The sequence below is a fragment of the Anabas testudineus genome, chromosome 2, assembly GCF_900324465.2.
Source record: "Anabas testudineus chromosome 2, fAnaTes1.2, whole genome shotgun sequence".
NCBI lineage: Eukaryota > Metazoa > Chordata > Actinopteri > Anabantiformes > Anabantidae > Anabas > Anabas testudineus.
In genome coordinates, this window is record NC_046611.1 from 16,383,071 (window position 1) to 16,409,844 (window position 26,774).

A 26,774-nucleotide genomic window follows, 5' to 3' on the forward strand; every position below is an offset into this window, starting at 1 on the left:
TACTTTGACGTACCTCACTCTGTATTTCAGACACAGCTTTAGCAAACTGCATTTCATTGGTCTCTGGAAGCTGCGAGTAAACACTGACAGTCTGGAGCTTCCTCCCACTTTCCTTATACTTGTTCTGGAGATGACAAGACAATATAGACAACTGATATCAGACAACTTTAGGTGTTACAGACCAACAAATGTATCAGAATTCACTGCTTTCTAAAGCAGCAGCTCACTGTAAATCAAATCACTAAATATTTGTTGGTACAAGAACACGAAACAACAGATTTTTGGAACTCTAAAGATCTGTACCTCGCTCTGTATCTCAGCCATCTCCCGGGCGAACTGGGTCTCTGAGGTTTCAGGCAGCTGAGAGTACAGAGGCGATGTCATCTCCTTTTTTCCTTCATCTTTGTACTTTTTCTGTCACACACAAAGAATCAAAGAGAAACAGCAGAGTGTAATTCACCTCCAGTTCACAAGTTTACGCAAGCTTCTCTCTTATATCCAGTAAAAATGCAGAGTCGTTGAGGTGTTGAGCTTGTCTGTGCAGGTTTTGTGATATCTGTCACTAAGATTTCTGCCTCCACTTAAACACAAAGTCAACAGAAACAAAAAGAAAAAAGATTTATCTAATTACAAAGGTAAGAAAAAGTAAAATAACTTTTTACAGCTTCCTCTTCCTAAATTGGTCATGGTATAAAAAGAGAACTGGGTAAAACCTCTTTGAAAAGGCGAAGAAAGGTGGAGGGAGCATCATGATTTTGGGCTGTTCTGCTGCCTCTGAGACCTAGACATTTGATATTGTGGAGGAAAAAATGAATTCCCGGGTTTATCGAGACATCCTACAAGCTGGGTGGTGCAGCAGGATGTTGACCCTAAACATAGTAAAGTAAATCAACTACGACATTTAGTCATTTGACAGATGCTGGTATCCGAAGCAACTTAGAAGGTACAAAGGCAGCCAGGGTAAGTGTAAGGAGGTCTTACCCCTACTGAAGGTAGGCCACAGCTGGGATTCAAACCCCAGTCTCCCGCATGGAAGGCAGTAATCTTAACGCTAAACAATCCAGCCAGAAAAATTTCAGAGACACAAAATCCACATTCTAGAGTGGCTCAGTCAGAGCCCAGATCTAGACCCAATAATTATGTGATGAACAGAGCTGAACGAGACGTCCTTAGCACGAGCCCCTGACATTCTCCTTTTGCTTAGAAGAGTGAGCGTTCCTGAACAAGTTTGAAAAGGAAAAATCTTTGCACTGCTGCCAGGCCACAGACCTCTCCACATTATACAAGTTATATATTTACATTTCAGAACCTCAGCTTATCTAGTTAACCACATCATTACATTGGCTCAGTAGATAATAGACATCATGGAGATGATGTCTGTAAGTTAGTTAAAGATGCATTTGTACATGATATAAATCAACCTAATTCTTTCTTTTTACTTCAAGCAGAAGACGGTGATACGTTGTTTTGAATTAAAAAACAAAATCTACAGTTACTGTCTAAAGAAGAAGAATAAAAAGTGCTGGATGATAAAAGGCTGTAAATAAAAACAATTCAATTTATTTTTATTGTACAGCACTGAAGTGGAGGAAGAAATGTTGAAAAAAACTGTAAATATTATATTTTAATTTGACTGGACTGAAAAATTGAATGTGAAAAAAGTGTGGAGATGTAAAATATGATGAGTATAAGTAGCAGACGGATTAGAGGTTCAAGGTGGAGAGACTCACTTCACTCTGCAGTTCAGTCACTTCCTTGGCGCGTTTGGTCTCCAGAGTTTCAGGCAGTTTGGAGTAAAGAGACGAAGCCGCCTGCTGCTTCACTGCTTGTTTGTATTTCACCTGAAACACAGAAAATCATGGAAATGACCCCGTTAACTACAAACACACAAACACACACACTGCTCAGTGCTGTGTGGACTATTAAACCTACCACAATCCTTCATCTACCAACAACTTCACAAACAGCATCTGTATGTTCAATGACATTGTTATCACCGCTGCTTTCTATAGGTTGTTGATATAGCAACCGTCCTATGACATCACCAGTAGGATTTATCAGCAGTTAGCCAATGGGATTTCAGATTCATGACCTGTTTGACCCTAAATAGTTAAAGTATTTAAATATAGACAATGACATTTATATATTCATTAAGGTAGGTCAACAGGATAATTTCCTCTCCCTGGATTCTCCTGCTCACATTAGTTTGATTATTACTATGAATAAATAGTTTCCTACCTCGCTGTGTGTCTCAGCCATCTCTTTAACAAACTGAGTCTCCAGAGTTTCAGGCAGCAGAGAATATAAAGTGATGGGCAGATCCTCTTTGTCCTTTTTGTAGTTTGTCTTAAGAAAAAAACAAATATCACAGAAAAAATAAGTTTGAAGAAAGAAGGAAAAGATTTGAGCAAATGACCAGAAAAAAGTTTAACTGCACCTCGCTCTGGATCTCTGACATGTGTTTGGCAAAAAGCATCTCTGGGGTCTCAGGGAGGAGGTGATAGAGGGAGGAGGACGCTTCTTTCTTACAGCCCTCCTTATATTTCACCTGCATCACATACAAACAAACCGTTATACTGCACAGGTCTCAATACAACACCACAGAACTACACTCCTTTTCAACACCTGTGTTAAGGTGCATTGAAAGTTGAATGCAAAGAGATATCAACAGGAGCTGTAGACATACTGTAGTGCTGAGGCGTCACTATCGCCTACGTTAATGGCTTATTTTAGGAACACATTCCTCCTCCTCCTGCTTAGATATGGGGGCTGTAGCTGAGACTCTCTGCGACAGCCCAGCATAGTCTCATAAAACACTGTCCTAGGATATTTCACAAGTTCTAGAAATGTCTATATGCACAAAACAGGACTGTAGAAATGTTAATACTAATGACCTTCTTAGTAATTTATTTGAGTTCTGTATTCAATTTTAACTTTAAGCAAAGTAACTGCTAATGCTTTTTCAGGAGCCTTTAGTCACCATGGTTGTTAATTTAGACTTATTAGTGCTGTTGTGTTCAAGGACTGTAGGTTAAAAGCAGTTCAGTATTCCGTATTTGTCAGTGACACTTTCCACACACGGATCCAGCTGAGCATTAGAGGAGGACATTATTGATCTAAAAGAAGAACAACTTGGGGAAAAAATACAGCAGCTATAACTAAACAGTAGCGGCTTGATAAGGATGTGCGTTTGTCACCTGGCTCTGGAGCTCTGTCACCTCCTTTGCTAACTCAGTCTGGAGCGTTTGAGGAAGGGTGGAGAACAGACTGGACGGTAAATCCTTCTGCATGTTCTCCTTATACTTCACCTGCAGCGAGGATAGACAGACTGTTTGTGTTTGATGTGTCCAGGTTTGACCGTGAGGAACTGCACAGTAGTAGACGCTTCATTTGTGACACAGATGTTAAGTAAAGATCTCCTAGAGACTACTGGTTTAACATCAACTCAACTCAAGATGCACAGAAATCTTTTAACAGGAGTCTTTTAACACCATTGCCATTTATTAAGTGACCTCTCTTCTTGGCCTTTCGACTTGACGTTTCTGCTCAGTGTTTCAGATAGAGTGCAGGTGTTTCTGATCTTTTCTGACATTATTAAGCTTGAAATGCTGTCAGAATAAAAAGGGTAAAAACATCATTACCACGACGTACAGCATCAGGACTTGGATACACTTTTATGTTAAAACAACTAAGTACAGCTCTAAGACATAATCAGCCTCATATCTTCTCTCATATCTGTAATTCTGTTTAGTCATCAGGAATGCAGCACTATCAGTACGTGTTATGTGTGATGAGTACCTGGCTTTGTATCTGGGAGACCTGCTTGGCATGTTGAGCCTCCAGAGTTTCTGGCATCACAGAGTACAAACAGCTGCCGGCCTCCTGCCTCCCTGACTTCTTATACTTAATCTGAAAACAACATTATTATTTGTGTTACAAAACATTTGCAAATGCAGCACAAAATCAGCTCATTGTTAAGGCTCAGAAAAGAAATAAAGGTGACGGTGAAGATCTTCGAGGACCTGTTCTAGAAACGAAAACTAAACCTCAAATCTCTTATTTTATTATTTTACATCATTATTTATCATCTATGACAGCCGCACAGGTTACAGGTTTGTAACTGATTAATGATGTGCATTCATTTGTGTATTTATCTACTTGATAAGAGAGCATTGGATAATACTCTGCCTCTGTCTTTGTATTTCGCAGTTTTTGTGCCTGACATCGTTCTACTTTTCTTATGCTTTATTGCACATAATACACTGTCTTATGATCCTGTGGTTCACTGGCTAGTAATTGGAACTACGGGTATTTACTGCATGCTCTTGATGGAGCCTCCACCTCACAACACACATCTATTCTGAAAATGAAGCCGAGCTGTCTCATTCATATAGAGTATATTCATTCACACATTTTTGTCTTTGTCATGTCTGTCATATCTGCTGTCACAGTCATCTTGTCTCTCATCTCACCTCGCTCTGCAGCTCAGAAACTGTTTTAGCAAACTGAGTCTCGGAGGTTTCAGGCAGCTGTGAGTAGAGACTCTGAGACAGCCTCTTCATCCCATCCTCCTTGTACTTATTCTACAACCAAGAAAGAAAACTCTGTTTATAACATGATATTAACAATATGGAGCTTTAGTGATTTCACCAAAACGATTTGACAGCAGCTGAAGTTGAAGTCCAATGCAGCAGAGAGCAATTTACTGTGTTAGAACAAATGTGAACTCACAACAGATAGGAAATGTTATTTGTTCATCATTGTTCATTCATTCATAAATAAACATGACAGCTTGTTCTCTGATGGATCACGACTTAAATATACACATTGGTGTCACTGTGTTGTTCCCTTGCTCTTACTTGGCTCTGCATTTCAGTGAGCTCTCGAGCGAACTGGGTCTCCAGCGTGTCAGGCAGCTGGTGGTAAACTGGACATGCCAGCTCCTTCTTGACAGCCTCTTTATACAAAATCTAGAAGACACAGAGGTCATGAAAATTTAATGATCTGTCAGGAAGAACAATTAGATATTTAAAAGCATACAAAAAACGTATAGCTCAGATAGCTTTAAACCTACTTGTGGTCTAGCAGTTAGCCACTCTCCGGGATTAGAACCATGAATACATGAACATGTATGAGTATTTCTTCTTGTGTACATTATCACTGCATATCAGTAGTGCTAACGAGTCTAAATCCTTTACAAATATAAATACACTTACAGTGTGTGTTTTTGTAATATTACAAACCTGACTCTGTAGCTGTGAAGTCTCTTTAGCGTGTTGTGTCTCCAGTGTTTCAGGCAGTCTGTGGTACAGAGACGTCGATGTCTGCTTCTTACTGGCCTCTTTGTATTTAGTCTTTTAGACACAAAGAGGGATCAGATTTATTTAGAGCTTCAAAATAATATTAACATAAACAATAACAAAAGCAAATTTGACAATTTTTTGAAAAATATTTGCTCTATAGCAATATAGCTCTTCTAAGTGACAATATCTGGACTGGCTGTAGTTCCTATAATAATTGATAATTTATTGATGAACCCACCTCACTCTGCATGTCTGTGAGCTCTTTAGCATGCTGGGTGTCGATGGTATCGGGGAGCAGGGAGTACAGGTTGACGCTCATCTCTTTTTTACCATCCTCTTTATACTTTACCTTGAGATAAAACAAAGTGCAGCCAGATGGACAAAGCTTTTACTCATTTATTCACTGAGAAAATAATTATCAAATGACTTAGGGCTAAACCAGAACTACAAAAAGAGCACAACAACTTTACTCCACGGGCCACATTGAAAAAGACAAAGACATGCCTAACTAATAACATGGCAAAAACCGTAGCTACTGTATTCGTACCTCACTGAGCATCTCCGTCTGCTGTCTCACAAACTGAGTGTCGATAGTTTCTGGCATCAGGTGGTAAAGACTGGACATGTCTTTCTTCGAACTCTGCTTGTAATTGAGCTGGAACAGACATAGTTATAACACAGGTTGTATCGACATAAAGCAATGTAACAAGTAAAGAAAGTAAAGAAACTTTATGACATCAAAGAACAGAAGAGAGAGAAAGAAAAGCACAAGAAAAGTGTATAAACAGTCTTTGATTGGAAATAGTGTTTTTGTACTACATTAGATACTTTTTCTACCTGTGCTTTTGGGATTTTGCTGGTTCATATCAGACTTAGTTAAAAGACACTAGATTTCTTAGTCTGTTGTTCTAAGTCAATTACACAGGTAAGACAATCACTTCAGTTGTATTATCACCACAGTCTGGGTTGAAGTGGAGTCTGCTCTGACAGGTGGAGACATGTTTTGATGCCTTAGGCCATTCAGCTGTTTTTGTGAATATGCAGATACCTGACTCTGCAGCTGTGAAGCCTCCTTCGCGTGTTGTGTTTCCAGAGTCTCAGGCAGAGTAGAGTACAGAGAGCTCATCACTCCTTTCTTCCCTGCTTCTTTGTACTTCATCTAAAACACAACATTAAATTAAAATTGACTTAATGTTTTGAACTGATTTCAAATCTTTACCAGCTTCAGACACCTGCCCTTAATTCAAACTGTTGGAAATAAAGCACTTTAGGGAGACACTGAAACATAGAGTTGTGTGTCATCTGCATATCTGTGAGATCTGATGGATTGTGGATTGTGTCTCCTGTACTCAGATACGACATGAGATAAAGAATACTCTGCATATTTAATAGACGTTTTCTGTCTATACTTTATCAAATCAAGTTATTTTCTCCTCTACCTCACTCTGCAGCTCAGACACTGTTTTAGCAAACTGAGTCTCAGCAGTTTCTGGTAGCTGAGAGTAGAAACTCTGAGAGACGCTTCTCCTCCCGTCCTCTTTGTACTTGTTCTGCAAAAAAAAAAGAGAAGTTTGATCATTTTCAGAAATTGACATAGAAAGCAAAGTCCTAACAGCGTTGAAGAAACTTTGCCGACAGAAAAAAAGGGTTTAACCATCTATGAATCTGCACCTGAATATTCAAAAAGGTTTGTTTTGCCTGTGTCCTAAAAACGAATTGGTGCAAATCTGGTATCCCATCTTTCCCTGGTCCCAGATCAGATATTGTTAATGACTCTTCTCCAACGCACATTTTGAACAGCCTGCGATTCCTCTTTGATCCTGTTTCTGATGCTAATCTGGCTTCTGATGAGTGTCTAATGTATAAACATCAGAGAGCATTGGATAATGGGGGCAGTGATTATTTATAACCAATCAAACAGCATTCTTACTACAGCTCTCTCTCCTGAAGCACGTCCAGGATCCCTCCTTCACGTTGGAGATCTCATGTTTATTTGATCTCAATCCAAAATATTTGAGGGTGAAGTAACAATTTATGATTACCCCTCATCTAACTTTCATTTTTGTTTACTTGCACTTTTTTTAATCTGTACTTTACCATTTATTTGAGTTGCACAACTTTAAAATGGTGATTTTAAAAAATATTTTTAATATTGGCAGAAATCTGGTCTTCGTTTCCTAGATGGGTGGATCTTTGAACATAATTTACAATTCAAAATCAATCATCAGCTCCTGGTATACTGTATGTAAACTGTAAACGTCTTTCTGTACCAGTGACATCTCAACCTTGTCTGTGGCTCTCCTAGCCCATTGGCTTGGTGGGTTTCATATTCATTATGTTCAACACTATATTATTTTTCTGATGTTTCTTTTTACCTCACTCAGCATCTCAGTCATCTCTCTGGCGAAGCTGGTTTCTAAAGTGTCAGGCAGAGTGGAGTAGATGGAGCTGGACATCTCCTTCTTCCCACTCTCCTTGTACTTGATCTGTGATGAAACAGCATCAAACAGCAGAGGATGATGTATGACGAAGGCTTTGGATTTGCAGTACTGCACTTGTTTCTGTTTATTTCAAAGCACAGCTGGACTCAAACAACTTTGAGAAAACGAACAATTATGAACCTCATATGGATGCTGGTCTCTGATGTTCAGACTGTTCACAGTTTTCTAAGATAAAAGTAGAGGAAAACACCACGTTACCTCACTGAGCAGCTCTGCAGCCTCTTTAGCGTGCTGCGTCTCCATGGTGTGAGGCAGGAGGGAGTACAGATTTTTGTTCAACTCCTTCTTACCGGTCTCCTTGTACTTGTTCTGCAAATCGAAAAGAACGTAGTTACCTTAAATGATATTATATGGGAAAACTACAGATAATGGAATGTAACTACAAGAATGACTAATAGACATTTTTAAATCTTCTACATAAACATGATAGAAATTATTTTTAAATCTTACCTCGCTCTGCAGCTCAGACAGCTGTTTGGCCAGCTGTGTCTCTGTGGTCTCTGGGAGCCGATGGTACAAACTGCTGTCAATTTTCTGCTTCAGGCCTTCTTTATATTTCACCTGCAGGAGATGTTACTGTCACACTTTAGTAAGATTCACTCAATTTGAAATAAATTATCTCTCACAGTCCCAGTGAAAAAAAGTTATATTATTAATTAATTATTATAAAAAATATTATTTCTGAAATATGTTCAGAAACTTCACTGGTCTAGAGTTTGCTTAAGACTTAAACTGGAAAGCTTTTAGTCATGCTACATAGCTGACTTATGTGTGTATACAATACTTTCTACAGAAGAACTATCCTGTTTGAATACCTCACTCTGCAGGTTTGACACTTCTTTCACATGCTGGGTCTCGATGGTTTCAGGGAGCAGAGAGTACAAGTTGATGCTCATCTCCTTCATACCATCTTCTTTATATTTCACCTGAAAACAAATGTAATTTACATAGTATTTCATTCCAAGGAAGAAGAAATCTGCTTCACATAAAGGAACCGAAATGTTTCTCCAAGATTTCATGTCTTCTCTTTCCTGCTGTTACCTCACTGAGCAGCTCAGATACTTCTTTAGCGTGGACCGTCTCTAAAGTCTCAGGCAGCAGGTGGAACAAACTGGAGGACAGACCTTTCTTCAGAGGCTCTTTGTACTTCAGCTGAACACAAATAAGAGCACAGAAAATCATGCAGCCTTAGAGAGGAGAAGGAACGGAACGATGAACACAGGTTTATCAGTTTGTTACCTCACTCTGTAGTTCAGAAGCTTCTTTGGCGTGCAGGGTCTCCAGAGTCTCAGGTAGAGTGCAATACAGAGATTTGGATGCTTCTTTCTTCCCCTTTTTGTACTTCATCTAAAATCAAATCAATGACATTATACTTTCTGTTATATCGGATTTGGAGGATGCAAACCTTGTGATAAATAACTTAATAACAGCTCTAAGGAGGGAAAAGGAAAAAAATAAAAATCAAAGACGTCTCCAGCTACTGTAAATTCAGATAAATGTGTGGATTTGTCACATCAGCACCTTACAGCTCTAAAAAATGTAATTACAGAGATACTGATTATTTCAATTTCACCTCATGTTTATAGTAGTCTGTAGTACTTGTATACCAGGGGTGTAACTGTTCTGAAGTCCACAGTCTCTCTCACCTGCTGACATCCTGTTGGAGACATCCCACCTCTCTCTCAGTAGAGTCCCCCCCTATTTAATCCTCCTTTAAGCTCAAATATTCAATACAATATCCCAGAAATCTGATATTTCTCATTGTATGAGGACTTGATCACCTGTCATGTTATATTTTAGATTGAAATTGCTGCATTAATGTTAACAACTTTAAATACTGTTGTGTAGCTTCGTCTGCAGTTCTGCATCATATCATCATATTCTATAATACTGTCATATATTTGAAGCATCACTGTCCTAAAACATGAGAGCGACACACCTATAACATGTTGACTTTTTATCTGCTCAGAAAAACTGAGCTGTAATCAATTGTAATTGAGCATTTTTCAGCTAATCCGGGAGGAATTCCAGGAGTTAATTTACTTTAGCTAGAAAGTGAATATTCACATAATAAAGGCATGTGTAATGCTTCAGGAGTTCAGAGAAACTACAGCCGTCACTTAAATGTAGTAGTAGTAAAAAATATTCAGCTCAGAAAAGCAGTAAAGTACTTAACTTGTAGTAAATGTACTCACTATCAACAATGATCATTCTAAGACAATTAGATAGTTATACAAAATGAAACTGTGATTGTTATTCCACCAGAGTAAGAACTTATTCTCAGCACTGGTAGGATTGGCAGGATACTCCAGATGAAAGCCAGTTTCTGATGAGAGGCGTTCATTCCTTACCTCGCTCTGCAGCTCACAGACTGTTTTAGCAAACTGCGTCTCACTGGTCTCTGGTAGCTGACTGTAGATGCTCTGAGAGAGGCTCTTCATCCCGTTCTCTTTGTACTTATGCTGTTAAAAAAACAGAAAACCAAAAACTTGAAGAGCTGTTCAGTAGAATAATAAATACTTTAGATGTGGAAGTCTGCAGGAAAAACAGCCTGCTAGTGTTGGAAGAAGATAATTGTTGTTAAAAATGAACAAACACTTGATTGTTTTCTTCACACAAACAGGAAAAAATCAAAGAAGATCCATCAGCAATTAACCTCTTTTTCCTTTGTGTTTTGTCATTGTGTATTTTTAATATTTTCTTTTCATCATCTATGTTTAATGAACATGTCTTTGTGTCCCCACAGATCAGCACTGACAGCAGGCCAAGCTTCATTAGTAAGGACTGTATCTGTACAGCAGAGTTAAAATGCTAATTAAATGCTGCGACGCAGATAACCTCTTTGATCCTTGGCTGATGATAATCACACTTGTGATAACCAATTCATGACAGAAACATCACAAACATTGGGCTGATAACGCTCCAGCTCTATGCAGGATCTATTGGATGTTTCTAAATTAAAAGGCACCTTCCTCTTTCTGGACCTTAGGTGTCTGTTCAGGGATTTTGGTAAATGTTTAGTCTGACTTTCACACATTTTCATTTGGTTTCAACTTTAATCTTTTGATGAATATGTAAGTTTCAGTCACTGTTGTGCCCAGTTGCAGCATTTGGGAACAACCTAGCTGAAAATCCTGCTGCATACTGATGCAGGTTGTGAAAACAGATAAACAGATAAAAACATTACTCCAAATCTGTTGCTGGCCTGTGACCGTTGTTGTTTTATAGTGGGAAAGGAAACAATTTCTCTTCTTTACAGCTGAAAAAATACTTTTTGAGTGAGATATTGATCTCTGCGTGAACACTAACCTCAAGTTGGCATCTAGGAGCCCAAAAGGAATGGGCAGTTATAGATTTTCACAATGCTTAACGTTATCCGGTTTAGCAGAAAACTCTTAATAACAAAAAGAATTGGCCTGGGCATTTTACTACCAGCCTACAAATACATGTCTACCTCAAGCTTCTGACTTTACTTAACATGGGACCCAACAGCACAAAATTGTATATTATCAAAACACTAAAAGCAAAAAATGACCCATTTACATTATTTAATAATAACTATAATAACATTATTTTTATATACTGAATTTAACTCAGCCTATGTTAAATTAATTTCTGTTTCACAGTAACCACATGTGCTATCACCGTGTCTTGGGAAACATTGGACACAGGACTGGGAACAAAACAATATGTGACTTTTCTGAATGTTGGTACCTCACTCAGCATGTCAGCGACCTCTCTGGCAAAGCTGGTTTCTGAAGTGTTGGGCAGAGTTGAGTACAGAGAGCTGGACATCTCTTTCTTCCCACTTTCCTTGTACTTAATCTAATGAAATGCATATTAACATACACAATCTTCATCAGTACATTATTTTTGCAGTTCAGTTTGCTTTTCCCTGTTTTGCCACAGTATTAAACACTGAAATTTCAATTAGACTCAGTTTAAGAAGTGAAGTACCTCACTGAGCTGCTCCGTTGTCTCTTTAGCGTGTTTTGTCTCCAGAGTTTCAGGCAGAAGAGAGTAGAGGCTGCTATTCACTTCTTTTTTTCCAGCTTTTTTATACTTTACCTGCAGACATCAAAAAATAAACTGTAAAACATTATGCTTTAAAATCAAGGCATGCACCTTACCATACACGCTTCTGCAGGTTAAATTGAAAAGGTTGAAAAGATGGTGTCTTTTTTTTATTTTAGCTAAAGTCAACACTTGCTCATTGCAGAAGAGTTTCCCAGCTACCTGTAATGTTAAGTACTGCAATAACATGTACAAAATACAAAACAGTACTGTCCAAAGCAGGACAAATGTTTAAGAACCTCAATCATGGACCAGAAAACAGGAAAACTGCTAATTGTATTTCATAACTGAGAAAGTGGATGCTTGATTAATAATTAAACATTGTAGTTGTGCAACTGTAATAGAACCTATTAATAAAAATAGATGATCATAATAAACAGCTGGAATTAAGGAAGTAAACTGGAATTAAACTACTTAAGTCAATAGATATAACACAAGTACCAATTCATTTAAATAATCTCAAAATATCTTTATTTAAACACAGGGGTTTGGTACTTCAAGGCTTAATTAATGTGCTTTAACTGATTCTGGTTTGATAGTGTTCGTGTGCCACTCTCCACCATAGCATTTGTCTGTTAATAAAAGTGGGGCTGTCACATACAGGAACAATTTGCCTCTACTTTTAGAAATCTTTTTGTCTTTGAGTGGGTCTGATGATCCAACACAGCTTCAAATGACTGAGAAGTGATGCTTCACAGAGTTGAAGCAGCTCTACACAATACAGAGCTGTTCACTCTCACCGTACAACAGTATGTTTAACACGATTCTTTTCATCGACAGCTTTTGCAAAATTCGAAATTTTACTTTTCACTGAGGGAAAGTTGTACACGCATACACTTTGTTGTTCATGTCAGTATCTCTTCTGAAAAAGAGCTTAAGTTGTTTTTCTGCTATGATGATTCCCTCCAGCAGCCACAACTTCAAAAGAAGTTTTAAAATCCCTCATGTCTTCAGTCTCAATGAGACTCTCTTGGTCGTCTGTGTCACTTTTTTCTTACTCTGTGCACTTGTCTTGCAGTGCTGCAACCGCAGTGACTCAAGAAGAATAAAAAGTCTATCCACAGCATTAACGTCAAGACTCCACATGAGTTTCTTCTCTCTGTAAATGTCAGTTAAGTCAAGTGCAATGAAAACTATTTCAGACCAGACATGATGCAGGTTTAAACTATGACACTGTGACTTTAAACTGAATGAGACTCTGCATGTGAGGTGGCATAATGTGACGTACCTCACTCTGCAGCTCAGACAGCTGTTTGGCCAGCTGTGTCGCTGTGGTCTCTGGGAGCCGATGGTACAAAGTGCTTTGGATCTTCTGCTTCAAACCTTCTTTATACTTCACCTGCAGGAGACAGGTGTGGATTGGTGTGCTGGAAATAAATCCTAATGCTGATGTTGTGTGATTTTCTAGAGGTCTGGAGTGTTTAAATTAACAAATCATAAACTTTTATAAAAACAATTTTAATCAATATATAAAATGTCTCATAGTGGGAATTTAAATACAGAAGCATCACATGGATGAATACCTCGCTCTGCAGGTTTGACACCTCTTTAGCGTGCTGAGTGTCGATGGTTTCAGGCAGCAGAGAGTACAGATTAATGCTCATCTCCTTCTTTCCGTCTTCTTTATACTTCACCTGCAATAGTTCAGTGGCAAAATGACAATAGTTACATATGTTTCGCTCTTGCTATTTTCATCATGACTTATCAAAGAGAAAAAGACAAAATCAGCTAATAAGAAAAGTTAATGTGTCTCTCAAAGCTGCTTACAGGTTGTTATATTGGTTCTATCTCTAAACGTGGAGAACAAACATTAGTTCAGCTCCTGCCTGACCCTGGGAGCGACAACAGTAACTAATTTAATGCAAATCTGGCTTTATTTAAATTGTATTATTAGCTTTATTGACTATATGGCTTGATTAAAAGCCAACCAATGTACCTCACTGAAGAGCTCTGAGGCCTCCTTTGCGTGAGCCATCTCTAAAGTCTCCGGGAGAAGAGAGTACAAACACGAGTTCACGCCCTTCTTACCCACTTCTTTGTACCGCATCTGAAAACGAAAACACATTCTAATGTAAATCTTAAAGAGTGTACACAAGAAAGGTCAGAACACATGTGAAATGTCAAATAATTTCCAATTAGTCGATGAGGTTTAAGACGGTCTCACCTCGCTCTGCAGCTCAGCAACAGTTTTAGCAAACTGAGTCTCAGCAGTCTCTGGGAGCTGGGAGTAGAAACTCTGGGAGAGGCTCTTCCTGCCTCCCTCCTTGTACTTACTCTGAAAGTGGACAAAATAGTCTGTCAGAACATCTGACGAGGAGGAAGGGAAGACTCTGTGTGGTCTTTATTGCTGTGCTCTGTCTGAACAGTGCTCATCAGAGAATTGATCAAGTCTCACTGTCAGGGTTTTGATGGTTTGCCTGAAATGTTCTCATTTGTCTTTTGTGATTTTGTCATCCTTTGCGAGCTTTCTTTTTATAATGTCTTTAGAATTTTATGAAAATATGAAGAATTTATTCATTCAGAATAATATCATATAGACTTTAGGCATAAATATACCTGACTTAAAGGCTTGGTGATCGTTCTTTCTGCTGTTTCAGTCATTTAATACTGACAATACTTTACTGATCCCCTTGGGGCAATTTTACAACAGTATGTACGACATGGAAGTGGTGGAGGACTGTTTTACGGCACTACACACACACACACATACACACACGCAGCAGTGAGAAGAAACATGAAAGTTCTTTAACCCTTCACAAATGAAGATGTTTTAGATCCAGATGCAAATTAGACACATCACATGAAAACTACATTAATGATAACTTGTGTGTGTGTTCATGATTTGCCGTGTACAGGCCTGTGAGCATGATGTTGCTGGATTGTAAAATCAAGTCAGAGAGAGCAAAACCTGTTTTAAGGACTGCTGAGACTGACTTTACTTCACAACCATGAGCATGTCAAAGAAAAATGCTTAGAAGACATCACTCTGGATATTAATTTGGACACTTATTAGAGTGAAATATGAACTATAATTTTTTATTACTTTACAGATGTTGCACAAATTAAAATCTGTTTCTGACCAAAGTAAACAGCTTTTCTGTGCTAATCTGATAAAAATGCCCTCTAAACACAGACCACCAGAGATTTCAAGCTCTTGGTTCACACTGTACAAAGTGTGCTTTACCTCACTGTGCATCTCTGTCATCTCTCTGGCAAACTGGATCTCCGTGGTGTCAGGAAGCTGAGAGTAAAGGGACGAGGGAGCTCCCAGCAATTTAGGGCGATAACTCACCTGGGAGACAGAAAATACTGTGTAAGACTCAGACGTGTGCTGCAGTGTCAGAGCTGTCTGTGAGTTAGGTGGCAGATTTTTACATTTGGTTAAAAGATTGTTCTGGTTTGTTTCAGATCTATTGCAGCACACTACTCAAACGGCGATACACTAGATGTGAACCAATTATTGGAAAAATCCACAGAACAATCGTTGCTGTGTGTAAATATGCATTCTGAGGTTCAGCTGAAGATAAAGAGGCTCTCAGGGTGTCGGGGGTTTTATTAATTAGTGTATTACTGAGATCCACTAGCTTGTCACAGCCGGGACAAATGTGGTGGTGCATCTCCACCTGCTACAGTAGCAAAGTGCAAAAGAACTGACTGAAAACTGGTTTCTCCATTAATACTAATACATACAATTTCAGTTTGGTTTCTGATGGATCTCTAGTCACACTACGGACACACATAGTTTTAATTGTTGCCATGTCAGGAGAAACTATAATAAAACTATTTTTTTGAGCTTTTAATTTTGCTTAAATACACAATCTAATATAATCCTTTTCAAATATCAAACATAAAATAAAATGTAAACAAAGTTGGAAAGGAGGTAATGATGCACGATTACTGAGTCTCTTTCATCTGACGTCTCCTCCATAAACAGAAAAATACTGCCAGTACTATGAGGATCAGCAGATAATACTGTTTAGACTTTATACTAGAGCTGGTATGTAGTATGGACACCTATAGTGTAAAATCCTAATCTGTGCCATGTATGTTTGTGTGTGTACCTCGCTCTGCAGCTGTGACACCTCCAGCGCATGTTGAATTTCTGGAGTATCGGGGAGTTGGGAGTAGAGGGAGATGGAGGCCTTTCTCTTACCATCTTCTTTGTACTTTTTCTAAATGAGATCAGATCAGAGGAGGTTGGATCAGCCCATCACTTTCACTTCACTTTAAGAAAACAGGGCACAAGCGTTCGTCCATCCACCCATGGTACAGCAGTGGTTTATCATTAATTTACCTTTGAGAGCATAACTTTGAATAATTGGATTTATGTATTTAATTAATCTGCAGCAGGATGCCTGTGAGCCAAACCTGTAGCTGACTCAGACCTGCAGCTGCTGCATAAAACAAACTTTGTTGATGCCTGTGCTGGAGTTAACTGATGAAACATGTTGAAACACAGCTGCTGCACAACTCAGAATGATGATTACATTTGAGTACCTCGCTCTGAAACTCCTGGACAGTCCTGGCCAGCTGAATCTCAGCCGTTTCCGGAAGCTGAGAGTAAAAACTGCTGCTCATCTCCTTCTTCCCTTCCTCCTTATACTTGTTCTGAAGAGCAGAGAGAGCGTTTCACTGTGACGATAGGTTGAGACTGTCACAGAAATAACATTTTAATAAAGTCTTGGCAGAAAGACAGTCGAGCTGTTTGCTTTAGGCTAAATTAATGATGACAGCAGGAAATAAAATCTCAATAAAGTCTCATTTCCTTTGTGATCAGTCCTTCAGTCATTCCTTTTATCTGTCTTTCTTTCACATTTTCATCCATCATTCATTCATTCATTCATTGATCCATCTCTTTTGATCTATTCATCTAGCATTCGTACATTTATTCTTATCTCTAGCTCTACCTGTTCATCCATTACTTTTCCATCCATCTATGCAAGCTTCCTTTTATCACTTTATACAATGGGCCTCTGATCTGTCAGTTTATCCATATGTTCATCCAATCATCTCCATTAACCTATCATTCATTTATCTATCATCAGAACAAATCCATCTATATGCCATCCATCCATTCATTTATCATGTCAGACCTCGCTCAGTATCTCGCTCAGCTCTTTGACAAACTGGGTCTCTGTGGTTTCTGGAAGAAGAGAGTAGAGAGAGGAGGAAATCTCTGTCTTCACATTTCCCTTATATTTGATCTGAAAGAAATAAAACATAACACACAATGTGATAGTTCTGTGATTATGTTTTTATCACCAACAACACCTCAAACACAGAAAGAGCGCAATTATTGAGAGATCAGTACACATTTACGCCAAATTCTGCTACGTGAAACAGCCCTACAAAACACATTTATGTGTGTGTGTATATTAATGTTTTGTTTATTACATCCCTTTATTACCTGTTAACATTAGATAGATATAGTCATTATAATTATGTAGCTACAACGTAGTTATTACTTTAGTAATTACTATGACTGTTATGTTGTTTTTGCTCTCTGAGGTATAAAGAAGATGGTTGTGTAGCTTTAAAGGGAAATAATTGTTTTTATTAGGAGCATTTTTATTGTTTTGTAAATTTTTTCTTCCAGAATATACATAATGTTAGTTTCTTCTGGAGTCTGCTGTGTCACCATTTGCAGACTTGTACATCTTTCCACAGTAAGATTTAATCTGGGTGTGTTATGCGTAACTACCTCACTCTGCAGCTCTGAAGCCTCTCTGGCATGTAGTGTCTCTGGAGTATCTGGCAGGACGGAGTACAGAGAGAATGACGCCTCCTTCTTCCCTTCTTCTTTGTACTTAGACTGGAACAGTTTGCAAATTGATCAGACTGATCAAGATCTGTCCGAAAGCTAGTTTTAGGCTTTTACAGAAAGTGAGGACATGTCACTTTAAAAGTCTTTATGGGAAATAAAATGTGGTTTTATGGTGAAGGTCATAATTAGTTTAGCTTTAGATAATGTATCATTCTGTTTAGGGTCCTCACAAGTATAAAAGAACAATCGTGTATCTGTGTACAGACCTCTGAAATCACAGCACTGATGTTCTTGGCGTGGATGAGTTCAGCTCCAGGAACAAACAGACTCTGTCCCTTCATCTTCTCAAAGTCCTCCTTATACTTCACCTGCAGGGAGGAGGAGACATCAGTGTGTGTGTGTGTGTCTTTATAGTGTATCCCTGCTGAACTTCTGCTCCATCCTCAGGAGGAATGTTGTGTTAGTTGTTCTGCAGAGTTTTAAGCTCACAGGGAGCCATCCTGCAGGGCACTTAACAGCATAAATAAATATGCTAGTGCCATGGTAAAACATTTACAAATATTAGTTATGTAACACAGCATTGCCACAGTAAGAAAATAATTTTTAAAAGTTTTGCTTGAGAGCTTAAATTTAATTTGCATATCGGTTATGTAATTGCACTCGCGCGTGATCTCCAGCTGATCGTTATGACACAGACCAAACTATTTGCTGTTGTTGTGTCACAGTATGTTTTTCATGAAACTTGGGTTACATTTGTTTGCTTTGACTTGCAAGTTAACCACATTTTTCTGGTAAACAAAGCAAATTAATCTCCATCAGTGTGTGCTGGCTCAGTGAGTAAGCTGTTAAAACAAACTAAGTACTGTAACTGACCTACATGTACCTCTCATATACATGTAGTGCAGTATTTTACAGTCCTGCTGATATGAATGTTATATTAACTATGCGCCACAGATTTGGTGAGTCTGACTGTACGTTTGATCCAACAACAGACTGGCAGATATTTTGGAGAGACCCAGGAGAATACAGAAATAATCCACAACCGTCACACACAATCTGTCAGAGGAACCCAGCAGGTGTTTAACGATACCAAATACTGGTTCATGGGCTTCATCAATCGTGTGATAGTGCAGGGGGTGGGCAAGTTAACCACCAACATGAATAAACATGAAAGTTTATTACTGTAACTGTATTTTCCTCTTTATGTGCTGATCTCTCGATTTAAAATGGTTAACATCTCTATGGTAACAGAAACCCCTCAGACTGATCTGGCTTTGTGGTTTGTGCAAACAAAAGATTAAGTGAGGGTTTCATTTCACATACTGTCATAAATATTCTGAATATACAACCAAAGTGTTTAGTCCTAAACTCCTAAAAGTGATGTGCTGAGTTTTCCTGGGTGCGATGATTAATAAAGCGGTTTGAAGACAGGTTTTCACAGATGCTCAGGCACACAGACAGGCAGCAGAGCGACGGCAGCTGGAGGAATGACGTGAAGATGATTTTATAACGCGTGTTCACTTGCTTCCACTGTAGCTGATGAGTCACTCTGCTGAGTTGCCAAGTTTGACTCACACCGGGGAATCGATACCTCACCCTCCCACATCCCACAGCAACAATCAGCCTCATTCAGTGTTGCTCTGTGGTATATTTGATTGAAACTACTGTACATTTTAAAGTACAACGAGCTGAATTAGGGGTGTCATCGGATCCTCACATGAATGGTTACCAGTGGTAATGCTGAGGGTTCACATTCAGATTTATTCAAAAGTTCCAAATCGTGCAGTAGATTTTACACCCTAAAATCTTACTGAGGTAAAAGTAACCCTAGTTAATTTAGCACATAGGCCAAACTACACTGCTCCACTGTTACACATTAAAACTTGTGTAACAACTGAGCCTGCTCAGCTTTAGGATATATTAATTATACTGAAAGTGGTGTGGTTTATTTTCTGCTAGGGAATGCTTGATTTTACTCACACTTCACTTTAGTGTATAATTTAAATTTGTATTTATGAAACTGTCTTTGTTTACCTGTTGTGTATGCTGTGCACCTGGTGTCAGTCACTGAAATTTGACTTCCCCACATGGCTCCATGTAGTGCACCATACTCATGATGCAGGATGAGCCAACAGAACTGATCAATCAGTTACTATCTGGTCTGTACATCTTCATGACTACATGTCTCTAATAACCTAATAACTGGTTGGTTAGTGTAGTAGTAACATCACTGCTTCCCAAGTGGGAGACTGGGGTTCAAGTCTCACCCATGGCCAACCACCAGTAGGGGTTCTTAGGCAAACCTCCTCACGCGTACCCTACTTGTAAGTTGCTTTTGATAAAAGTGTCTGCTAAAATGTAATGCAGTGTGAACATAGACTAAAAGGCAACAATGCATCTTCCTTATTAGTTCCAGATTATTTTCCTTGGTCTGGACCAAAAGAGGCTAACTACAGACTTGAAAAAACAAACATTAAAATAAACAGACACTGATTGAACGTACATCACTCGAGAGCAAACTGCATCTTCGGTTAAATGCTGGGTCTGGTAACGGAGGCTTCACATCAGAAGAGGCCTGAAAACACACAGAGTACACAAGAGTTAGACTTTTAGACTCTTGTAGATTCTTGTCTACCACAAGGTTTTGAGCTGGACTACAGTAAAAGTATTTAGTCACAAGTCAAGTATAGTGACTGTTTGGTCCTGTTGTTATATTTACTGTATTTAAATCTTTTTCATTTCAAAAAGACGAGCATCCAGCTTTACCCTAAAGACCTTAAGATCGCTGTAATGGCCTTTAAACCTGCATTGAATCCTACCTCCCTCTATTGTGCCCCAGACTGAACAACAGGCCAATATTGGCAAACTGAAAAATCCATCTGATCCCACTAACAATAATGAGACAGAGAAAACTGTGAGTCAACCGAAGGGAAACTTTCCTGATTTATGCACCATTAATCCCTTGCCTCTCTTTACAGGCCGGATCCAGTCCTAAAAATCCCACTATCAAAGGCTAATAATGGCACATTTTCATTTGTAGTTTTGCTAATCCTCTCTAAGCCCTTATAAAAACCTGCAGTGCCAGGCGATGCCCCACGCCAAGGTCAATACAAAGACTCACAGTCAGAGCTGCAGAAGAACTAAATCTGAATCTCAACAGAATTTATCCCCCCCACCCCACCAAAAAAAAAAAAGAAAATTCACAGGACAGAGCTGCAGTTTGGTCTACCTGTCAACGTGTGTTGCTTAGTACACCAGTGATTTCTTTCTTTTTCTGATGGCGCTGATTGAATTTCTATCTTCTCTCAGCTTCACAAGTGCTCTCTGGTTTTCATCTTGGTTATACCTTTTAACTATAAATGCAGACTGAACAGAAAAGATCCAAATCCGACACTGCAATTTATTATTTAAATAAGCAATGTAACAGAACACATCTGGGCAACAAAACACACCTGTCACTCACATGTTCCAATACTTTTGCATTCATAAAAAATGGATAGGTTAAAACAAAAGGTGCCATCTTCTAAGCTATGTATCGGATCCAGATGTAAAAACCTGGAAATAAAAGCTTAAAGGTTGGTCTTTCGTCTAATATTAGCCTTTGATGTCAAACCCAGAGGTTTTCAGTCTACAAAAGTGAGATTAATTGTTGCATTAGAAAAGCTACAAGTGACTTTCAGTCAGAGAAAACTTATTTAACAACAGACACTGAAAACGTTTTGTACTTTTGTACCCGAAAATTATCAAAGCTCAGGTTCTGAAATAAGATACATTTATATAAAACTGAGACACAGTTTTTACCTTGGTAAAATGTCTTTTATCTTTTGACTTTCATAAAACATAAAATTACCTCATAAAATATGAGTATGAAATTTCCTCTAATCTCAAAGATAACAAATTAATTACCTGCATAAAAGCGAGGGGGAAGGCCTGTGTGCCCACTGAGCACATTTATGAGAATCTAACTGTCTTTTGCTGATTTTACATCTTGAATTTCTTTTGTTCAGTGTGAAATGAAATTGTACTGATATCTGTTAGCTGAACATTTAACGCAGCTAACTCACCTCTGATTCCCAAGGTCCCAATGACATTTTTCTTGTACTCTTTAATTCCTGTTCATCCTCTTCTTCTCCCTCTGTCTCTGCTTCATTATTCTCTTCTGTATCTTCTTCTGATATTCTGTCATTTCCAATTTCCTCTTTCTTCACCACATCCATTCTCCCTATGGTTGCATCAACAACTGTGGTCAGGGTGGTCGCCATTGTTACTGCCGATTCCTGGGAAGATTTTTCTTTCTCTTCCTCCACTATCATTCTTTCTTCCATCTCTCTATCCAACACCGGAGCAACTGAGGCCTCCTGTCCCTCCATTTCAGTCACCTCAAAGGGGAAAAAAGTTAAGATTTTTTATGTAACAACCTTGACAACAAGATCAATAACACGTTAACAGGGAACACAAAACAAGGCAACAGATTTTATGGATTTTATCCAATAAAAGAAGGAAAACTGATCCCTTAAAGACAAGTACACCCTCAAGTTCTGTCAAATGGCTCTACCTTATGCAACAGAGAGTTGGACAAGGTTAATGTCTATGTCTAGTGACTGATTGTAACCAATCGGTGAAGCTGGAATTGCTTGTGTTCTCTCTACATTGGCAGCTCCACTGTGTCGCTAGACCGGGCTCCTTCAAATACAGAATACATAACAGTTATTGGCACCATGCAGCTCCACGCAGCAGTACTTCGTAGAAGTCATGTTCATCATGTGGTCTTCTACATTTCAAAGTCACCTCTTTATCTTTATCCAAATCACTGCGATAAAGTCCTCAATGCTAGGTCCTTCCTGTCAGATTTTTTAAGGTCATGGTCACCTTCTCAGTAGCCACCACTGAATATTCTAGCTTCAAGGTCATGCTCCGACTTGTCAGCTTTTAACAACCTTCTCTGAACGATCTACTTTAGCACCTTATTAACTTCCTCAGAGTCTTCGCAGTCTGCTTCTTCAATGTAGCACTCACCTTATTCAGTTTGTGTTGGTTTCTGAATATCCCTGGTTTTAGCTTCTGTGGCGTTATAATCGTCCTTTCAGCTTCACAAATGTTGTGTCATCTGTAAACTTTCTTGTCTATTAAAGTGATGTCTCTTGATTTTCTCTACTTTCTCCAACTTTTCTTTTCAGGTTCTTCAAGGCTTCTTCAGTGTTGTAGTGAACGTTTCTAATTATTCTGTCTTAGACTTGGACTCTTCCAGCTTTGCTAATGTAATGCTCTCCTTTTCAGCTTATTGTTTCTAACTTAAACTATACGCCTGTCTTTGTCTAGTTGTTGACTGTCTGCTCGACTGTCTTCTGGGCGTCGTACTCCTTATCGCTTTTAATGTCCACATTTAGCCCCCTACTCAAGACCTTATCACCACCATGCCCTTCATCTTAATCATGGTGCCAGCACTGGGTACAATGTGTGTTTGAGGGGGACTAAAACAGATGGAAGGTACATACTGTGTCAGTGCACCGATGTCTGTGTGTGTTTGTGTAGGCTGGAGGGTTGACGTCAAGTTCAGAAAATTTAGTATGCTGGAAAGAATGCAGCATTCACACAGACTTAGGCCAAAACACCTCTGTAGGTTACATGGTTCATTTTAGGAACCTTTTCAGCTTGAAACTCAGCAAGAGTTTGACAGAGTAACTTCTATGTACAAAAAGATCAAAAGTCCATCAACTCTAAGCTTCTTGACATGTTGACAGCATGTAATAATGGTTACTGATTATTTTTGTGCTTCTGTTCTTGATTTGTATTCTTTACAGAACCAGTCTGAACAGTACGATGTACAACTAACATTGTTACTAACTAACGTAATTTTGAATGACCTTCATATCTTTACTGTAAGAGTTTAGTTGGCAGTTAAGAATAGAACTGGGATGAGATCAAGTGTCACAGAAAGAATTAAGCAATAGAAGAGTCATGTGTGTACTATATACTGTCATCATGCTTGTGTATTAGGGTGAAAATAATGGCCTGTCATTTTGACAGAGTGCATTTGCTTTGTGACACACTTAAGGACTGCTAACATGCAGTCCACGTGTTCAAGATAAATAGACCATGACACAACAACCTGCAGGGGCAAAAAAAAATCCTTTAAGGGGCAGAGTCATTGTTATGAGAGGAAAAAAAACGCTCTTACTGCATTTATACTGCATCATATGTTGTATATAAGTAGAATATAAAGGACATCTGAGTGCTCCTCTCACTTTATCTACTATTGTAGAGCAATGGCAGAACAGCATTTGTAACCATAAAGGTCCAAATAATGCAAAATTTGCCAATATAACATTCAAGAGCAGCAGGTAGTTTGGCAGTGTAATCAGAGTGTCAGCTGGATGTTGAGATAAACAGGACACCGACCACAAAAAGACTAGATCTAACTTTGAGCCAAATGACCATCTGCTGCACACACACACACACACACATACACACATACACACACACACACGCACACACACAAAAAAAACAGAAATTACATTTAACTACAAATTACACAGCATCATCTGCATAGTGTATGTTATGTTAATTTCAAACATATATAGACCTCAAACAACCCCATCAACAAAAATAAATATAATATAATTATAAAAATACAACAAATTATTTGAAAGTATAAAGAATTAAGATTAAATTATTATGCCAGAAAAATATGAAAATAGCAAAAAGCAAGCTACTCAATCTAGGCATTCTGGTAAATGTAAGAAAACAATGGCTAAACGGAAAGAAGCAAGTCAGACAGGTTAAGCTAAAAAATCTCAAACGTTTCACATTTTTAATTTCGAAATAACAATACCTGCACCAGAGAAATGAGAGGGGACTGTATTGGGTTTAAGATGGTGAGCCAGGAATGTGAAAGAATGCAGGAGAATGATGGAAAAAATGTCAGAAAGAACGACATAGAACATCTAAACTACTACTGATGCTACATCTGACCTTTACACCTGACCTTTACACTTTATGCTTGTACTGTAACATGATTTCATTTAATTATGGTAAAACAAGAATGTACTCTATGTGTGACTATCAAGGTTGTTTGTACCAGCAGCTAATAATTTCCATTGCATACATATTTTAGTTTGACAACATCTAGCTTTGCTATTACACTGTGATCATTACGGGATCAGCTAGTATTTAGACCCAGAAATGTTTTTCAGAAAGAGGTTGGGGTGGTTGGAAGGGTCAACACAGGAACACAGGACTTTCTCACAGCAGACCAGAGTTTGTCCTAACAGGTTTTGGCAACAAAATGGGAACACCGGTCCCCATTTTGTTGTCATTGTTCCAGACAGCAACCACCTTTTTGGTATATTTTATTTCCTATAGTTAAAATTCTTTGTTTACATGTTTAAAACTGCTGACCAGCATGCTGCATAAAATAAAAAGGCAAAATAACCATTACTGTGCTCAGAAATAGAAAAGTCAACTGAATAAGCTCTTGTTAACTGTGAATACTAGAACACTCGCCTCTTTTCCATTATACAGACCAACCAGAGCAGATCTGACAATAAAACATAAAATCCCATCTCCCCCTTATTCAGGGGACAACTAAAACATCAGGTCTTTGAACAAATGATGAGTTTAGTGGCCTGAATAACAGCTGAGTCCTGCCAGTTGGGTTCTGGCTGCACCCCATGTCTGCAGTCATCACTGTCTCACCCAGAATCACAGTAAACACGACTCTCTGGGGAACAACTGCTCTGAGAAAAATAAGTCTCTTCTACATACTAAATTGGGTGACACCATTTTTAAAGGTGGTAAAAAAAAAAAAAAGAAAGTTGCCTCACTGATCAGGAGCTCTCTCAGATCTTGTAAATTAATTCTGAAAATCAAAGCCTTCCCTGGCAGAAATCCTTGTGATCCTGTTCTGATGTGAACCAGCTTTACTTCCAGCCACTGGAAGGAACTCTGACAAATAACATACTTCTCTTTAGACTTTAAGACTAATTCTTCAGTTTTTTATTGTAATACTGTACATCCCTAGAAAATTGATTCAAATCCAGATAATACAATTTCCTGTTGTGCTATCCACTACACCAGAAACCATTTATACCCCAAACTACTCTGTGAAGCATATGATTCATTCATTTTAAGAAATGTTATATTATTATTTTAAATTAAATAATACATTAAGTAATTTAAATAATAAAAATCACAGTTTGGGCCTCAACAACAACATTTCCACAAAGAGCTGCAGAAGTCCATTTTTTATTTATATTAAAACTGAACAACAGTAACCCATGTAGCTGTGTCCATTGAAACCAAATTTAGTCTAGAAAATTTGTTGTAGAATAATTGTGTAGAATAATGTAGAATAATTATATTATATTATATAGTACTTTATAACAACAAAAACAAACAAATTAGTTTAGTAGAAATCCTGTGTGAAAATAAATTCCATGTCATTCGACATATTCAGCATCAAATAAAATAAGCAATGTTATTATTACAGATTTATTAGGGGGGTCAAAATTAATAAAGACTTAGACTTAGTGTTTCTGTAAATGTTACTAATTCTTGATTTTAGCAAACTCTTCAGCTTTAATATCTATTTCAGTTTTTTCCTCTTATCTTTTTCACTTACATTCTCAAATTGACAGAGAACTGAGGCACACGTGGGCTTTTTTCGTGCATCAACTAATGTTTGAATATTTTGAACCCTGTCAATCTCATGGCCAAATTAAAGCTGAGACTTGGCACTCTAATGTAGTATCCGTTATTGTATTTCCTGAGCAAACAAAACTCTGTAGCTGTTCAAACCTGTATGTCCAAAAGCTACTCATTAGAGCTAACGTCTATTTGATGTCACTTCTACTGACAAAGACAAAGCAAAGTCTCTCTTCTCTCTCCGAGCACTCCTCTGCGACCTCTATCACATCTTCCTCCTACTGCTCTCCTCTTCTTTCATCACCAGGTCAACCTTGAAAACAGCTGAGTAACAAAATAAAAAATGTGTGGGCTCTCGAATGTCACAACATTTGGGAGAGGGGCAATTTGTGTGTGTCTTAATTAAATTGGAGCAAATGAGGAGAGAGAATCGGCAGCGTACTAACACAGCGGAATAATGGGATCACCCGGTCAGGTAAACAGAGGAGA

The 26,774-nt window shown here is 38.4% G+C and overlaps 2 protein-coding genes across 10 annotated transcripts in view; both read right to left on the bottom strand.

Annotated features, from left to right (window-relative positions):
• Nucleotides 1–26,774, bottom strand: part of LOC113163580 (LIM zinc-binding domain-containing Nebulette) — a 77,487-nt gene that overhangs the window by 26,245 nt on the left and 24,468 nt on the right. The gene's annotated exons all lie outside the window — the stretch shown is intronic.
• Nucleotides 1–26,774, bottom strand: part of LOC113163493 (nebulin-like) — a 50,133-nt gene that overhangs the window by 22,017 nt on the left and 1,342 nt on the right. For 4 of the 8 annotated variants that reach the window (XR_003298904.1, XM_026362185.1, XM_026362181.1 and 1 more), the window contains exons 2-36: nucleotides 21,707–22,021; nucleotides 20,146–20,217; nucleotides 17,909–18,010; nucleotides 17,580–17,690; nucleotides 16,972–17,082; nucleotides 16,376–16,486; nucleotides 15,940–16,050; nucleotides 15,063–15,170; nucleotides 14,043–14,153; nucleotides 13,815–13,925; nucleotides 13,402–13,512; nucleotides 13,107–13,217; nucleotides 11,762–11,872; nucleotides 11,519–11,629; nucleotides 10,156–10,266; nucleotides 9,044–9,151; nucleotides 8,846–8,956; nucleotides 8,620–8,730; nucleotides 8,255–8,365; nucleotides 8,003–8,113; nucleotides 7,679–7,789; nucleotides 6,743–6,853; nucleotides 6,352–6,462; nucleotides 5,851–5,958; nucleotides 5,542–5,652; nucleotides 5,244–5,354; nucleotides 4,860–4,970; nucleotides 4,473–4,583; nucleotides 3,799–3,909; nucleotides 3,198–3,308; nucleotides 2,438–2,548; nucleotides 2,239–2,346; nucleotides 1,731–1,841; nucleotides 304–414; nucleotides 14–124 (exon numbers count right to left, since the gene is read on the bottom strand). Coding sequence is in view for 7 of the 8 variants with exons in the window: in XM_026362185.1 (XP_026217970.1) it covers nucleotides 14–124; nucleotides 304–414; nucleotides 1,731–1,841; nucleotides 2,239–2,346; nucleotides 2,438–2,548; nucleotides 3,198–3,308; nucleotides 3,799–3,909; nucleotides 4,473–4,583; nucleotides 4,860–4,970; nucleotides 5,244–5,354; nucleotides 5,542–5,652; nucleotides 5,851–5,958; nucleotides 6,352–6,462; nucleotides 6,743–6,853; nucleotides 7,679–7,789; nucleotides 8,003–8,113; nucleotides 8,255–8,365; nucleotides 8,620–8,730; nucleotides 8,846–8,956; nucleotides 9,044–9,151; nucleotides 10,156–10,266; nucleotides 11,519–11,629; nucleotides 11,762–11,872; nucleotides 13,107–13,217; nucleotides 13,402–13,512; nucleotides 13,815–13,925; nucleotides 14,043–14,153; nucleotides 15,063–15,170; nucleotides 15,940–16,050; nucleotides 16,376–16,486; nucleotides 16,972–17,082; nucleotides 17,580–17,690; nucleotides 17,909–18,010; nucleotides 20,146–20,217; nucleotides 21,707–22,012 (4,020 nt within the window). In the remaining variant the exon portion in view is untranslated. The remainder of the gene's footprint in view (nucleotides 1–13; nucleotides 125–303; nucleotides 415–1,730; nucleotides 1,842–2,238; nucleotides 2,347–2,437; nucleotides 2,549–3,197; nucleotides 3,309–3,798; nucleotides 3,910–4,472; nucleotides 4,584–4,859; nucleotides 4,971–5,243; nucleotides 5,355–5,541; nucleotides 5,653–5,850; nucleotides 5,959–6,351; nucleotides 6,463–6,742; nucleotides 6,854–7,678; nucleotides 7,790–8,002; nucleotides 8,114–8,254; nucleotides 8,366–8,619; nucleotides 8,731–8,845; nucleotides 8,957–9,043; nucleotides 9,152–10,155; nucleotides 10,267–11,518; nucleotides 11,630–11,761; nucleotides 11,873–13,106; nucleotides 13,218–13,401; nucleotides 13,513–13,814; nucleotides 13,926–14,042; nucleotides 14,154–15,062; nucleotides 15,171–15,939; nucleotides 16,051–16,375; nucleotides 16,487–16,971; nucleotides 17,083–17,579; nucleotides 17,691–17,908; nucleotides 18,011–20,145; nucleotides 20,218–21,706; nucleotides 22,022–26,774) is intronic. The other 4 variants (XM_026362182.1, XM_026362183.1, XM_026362184.1 and 1 more) reach the window with 4 other exon arrangements.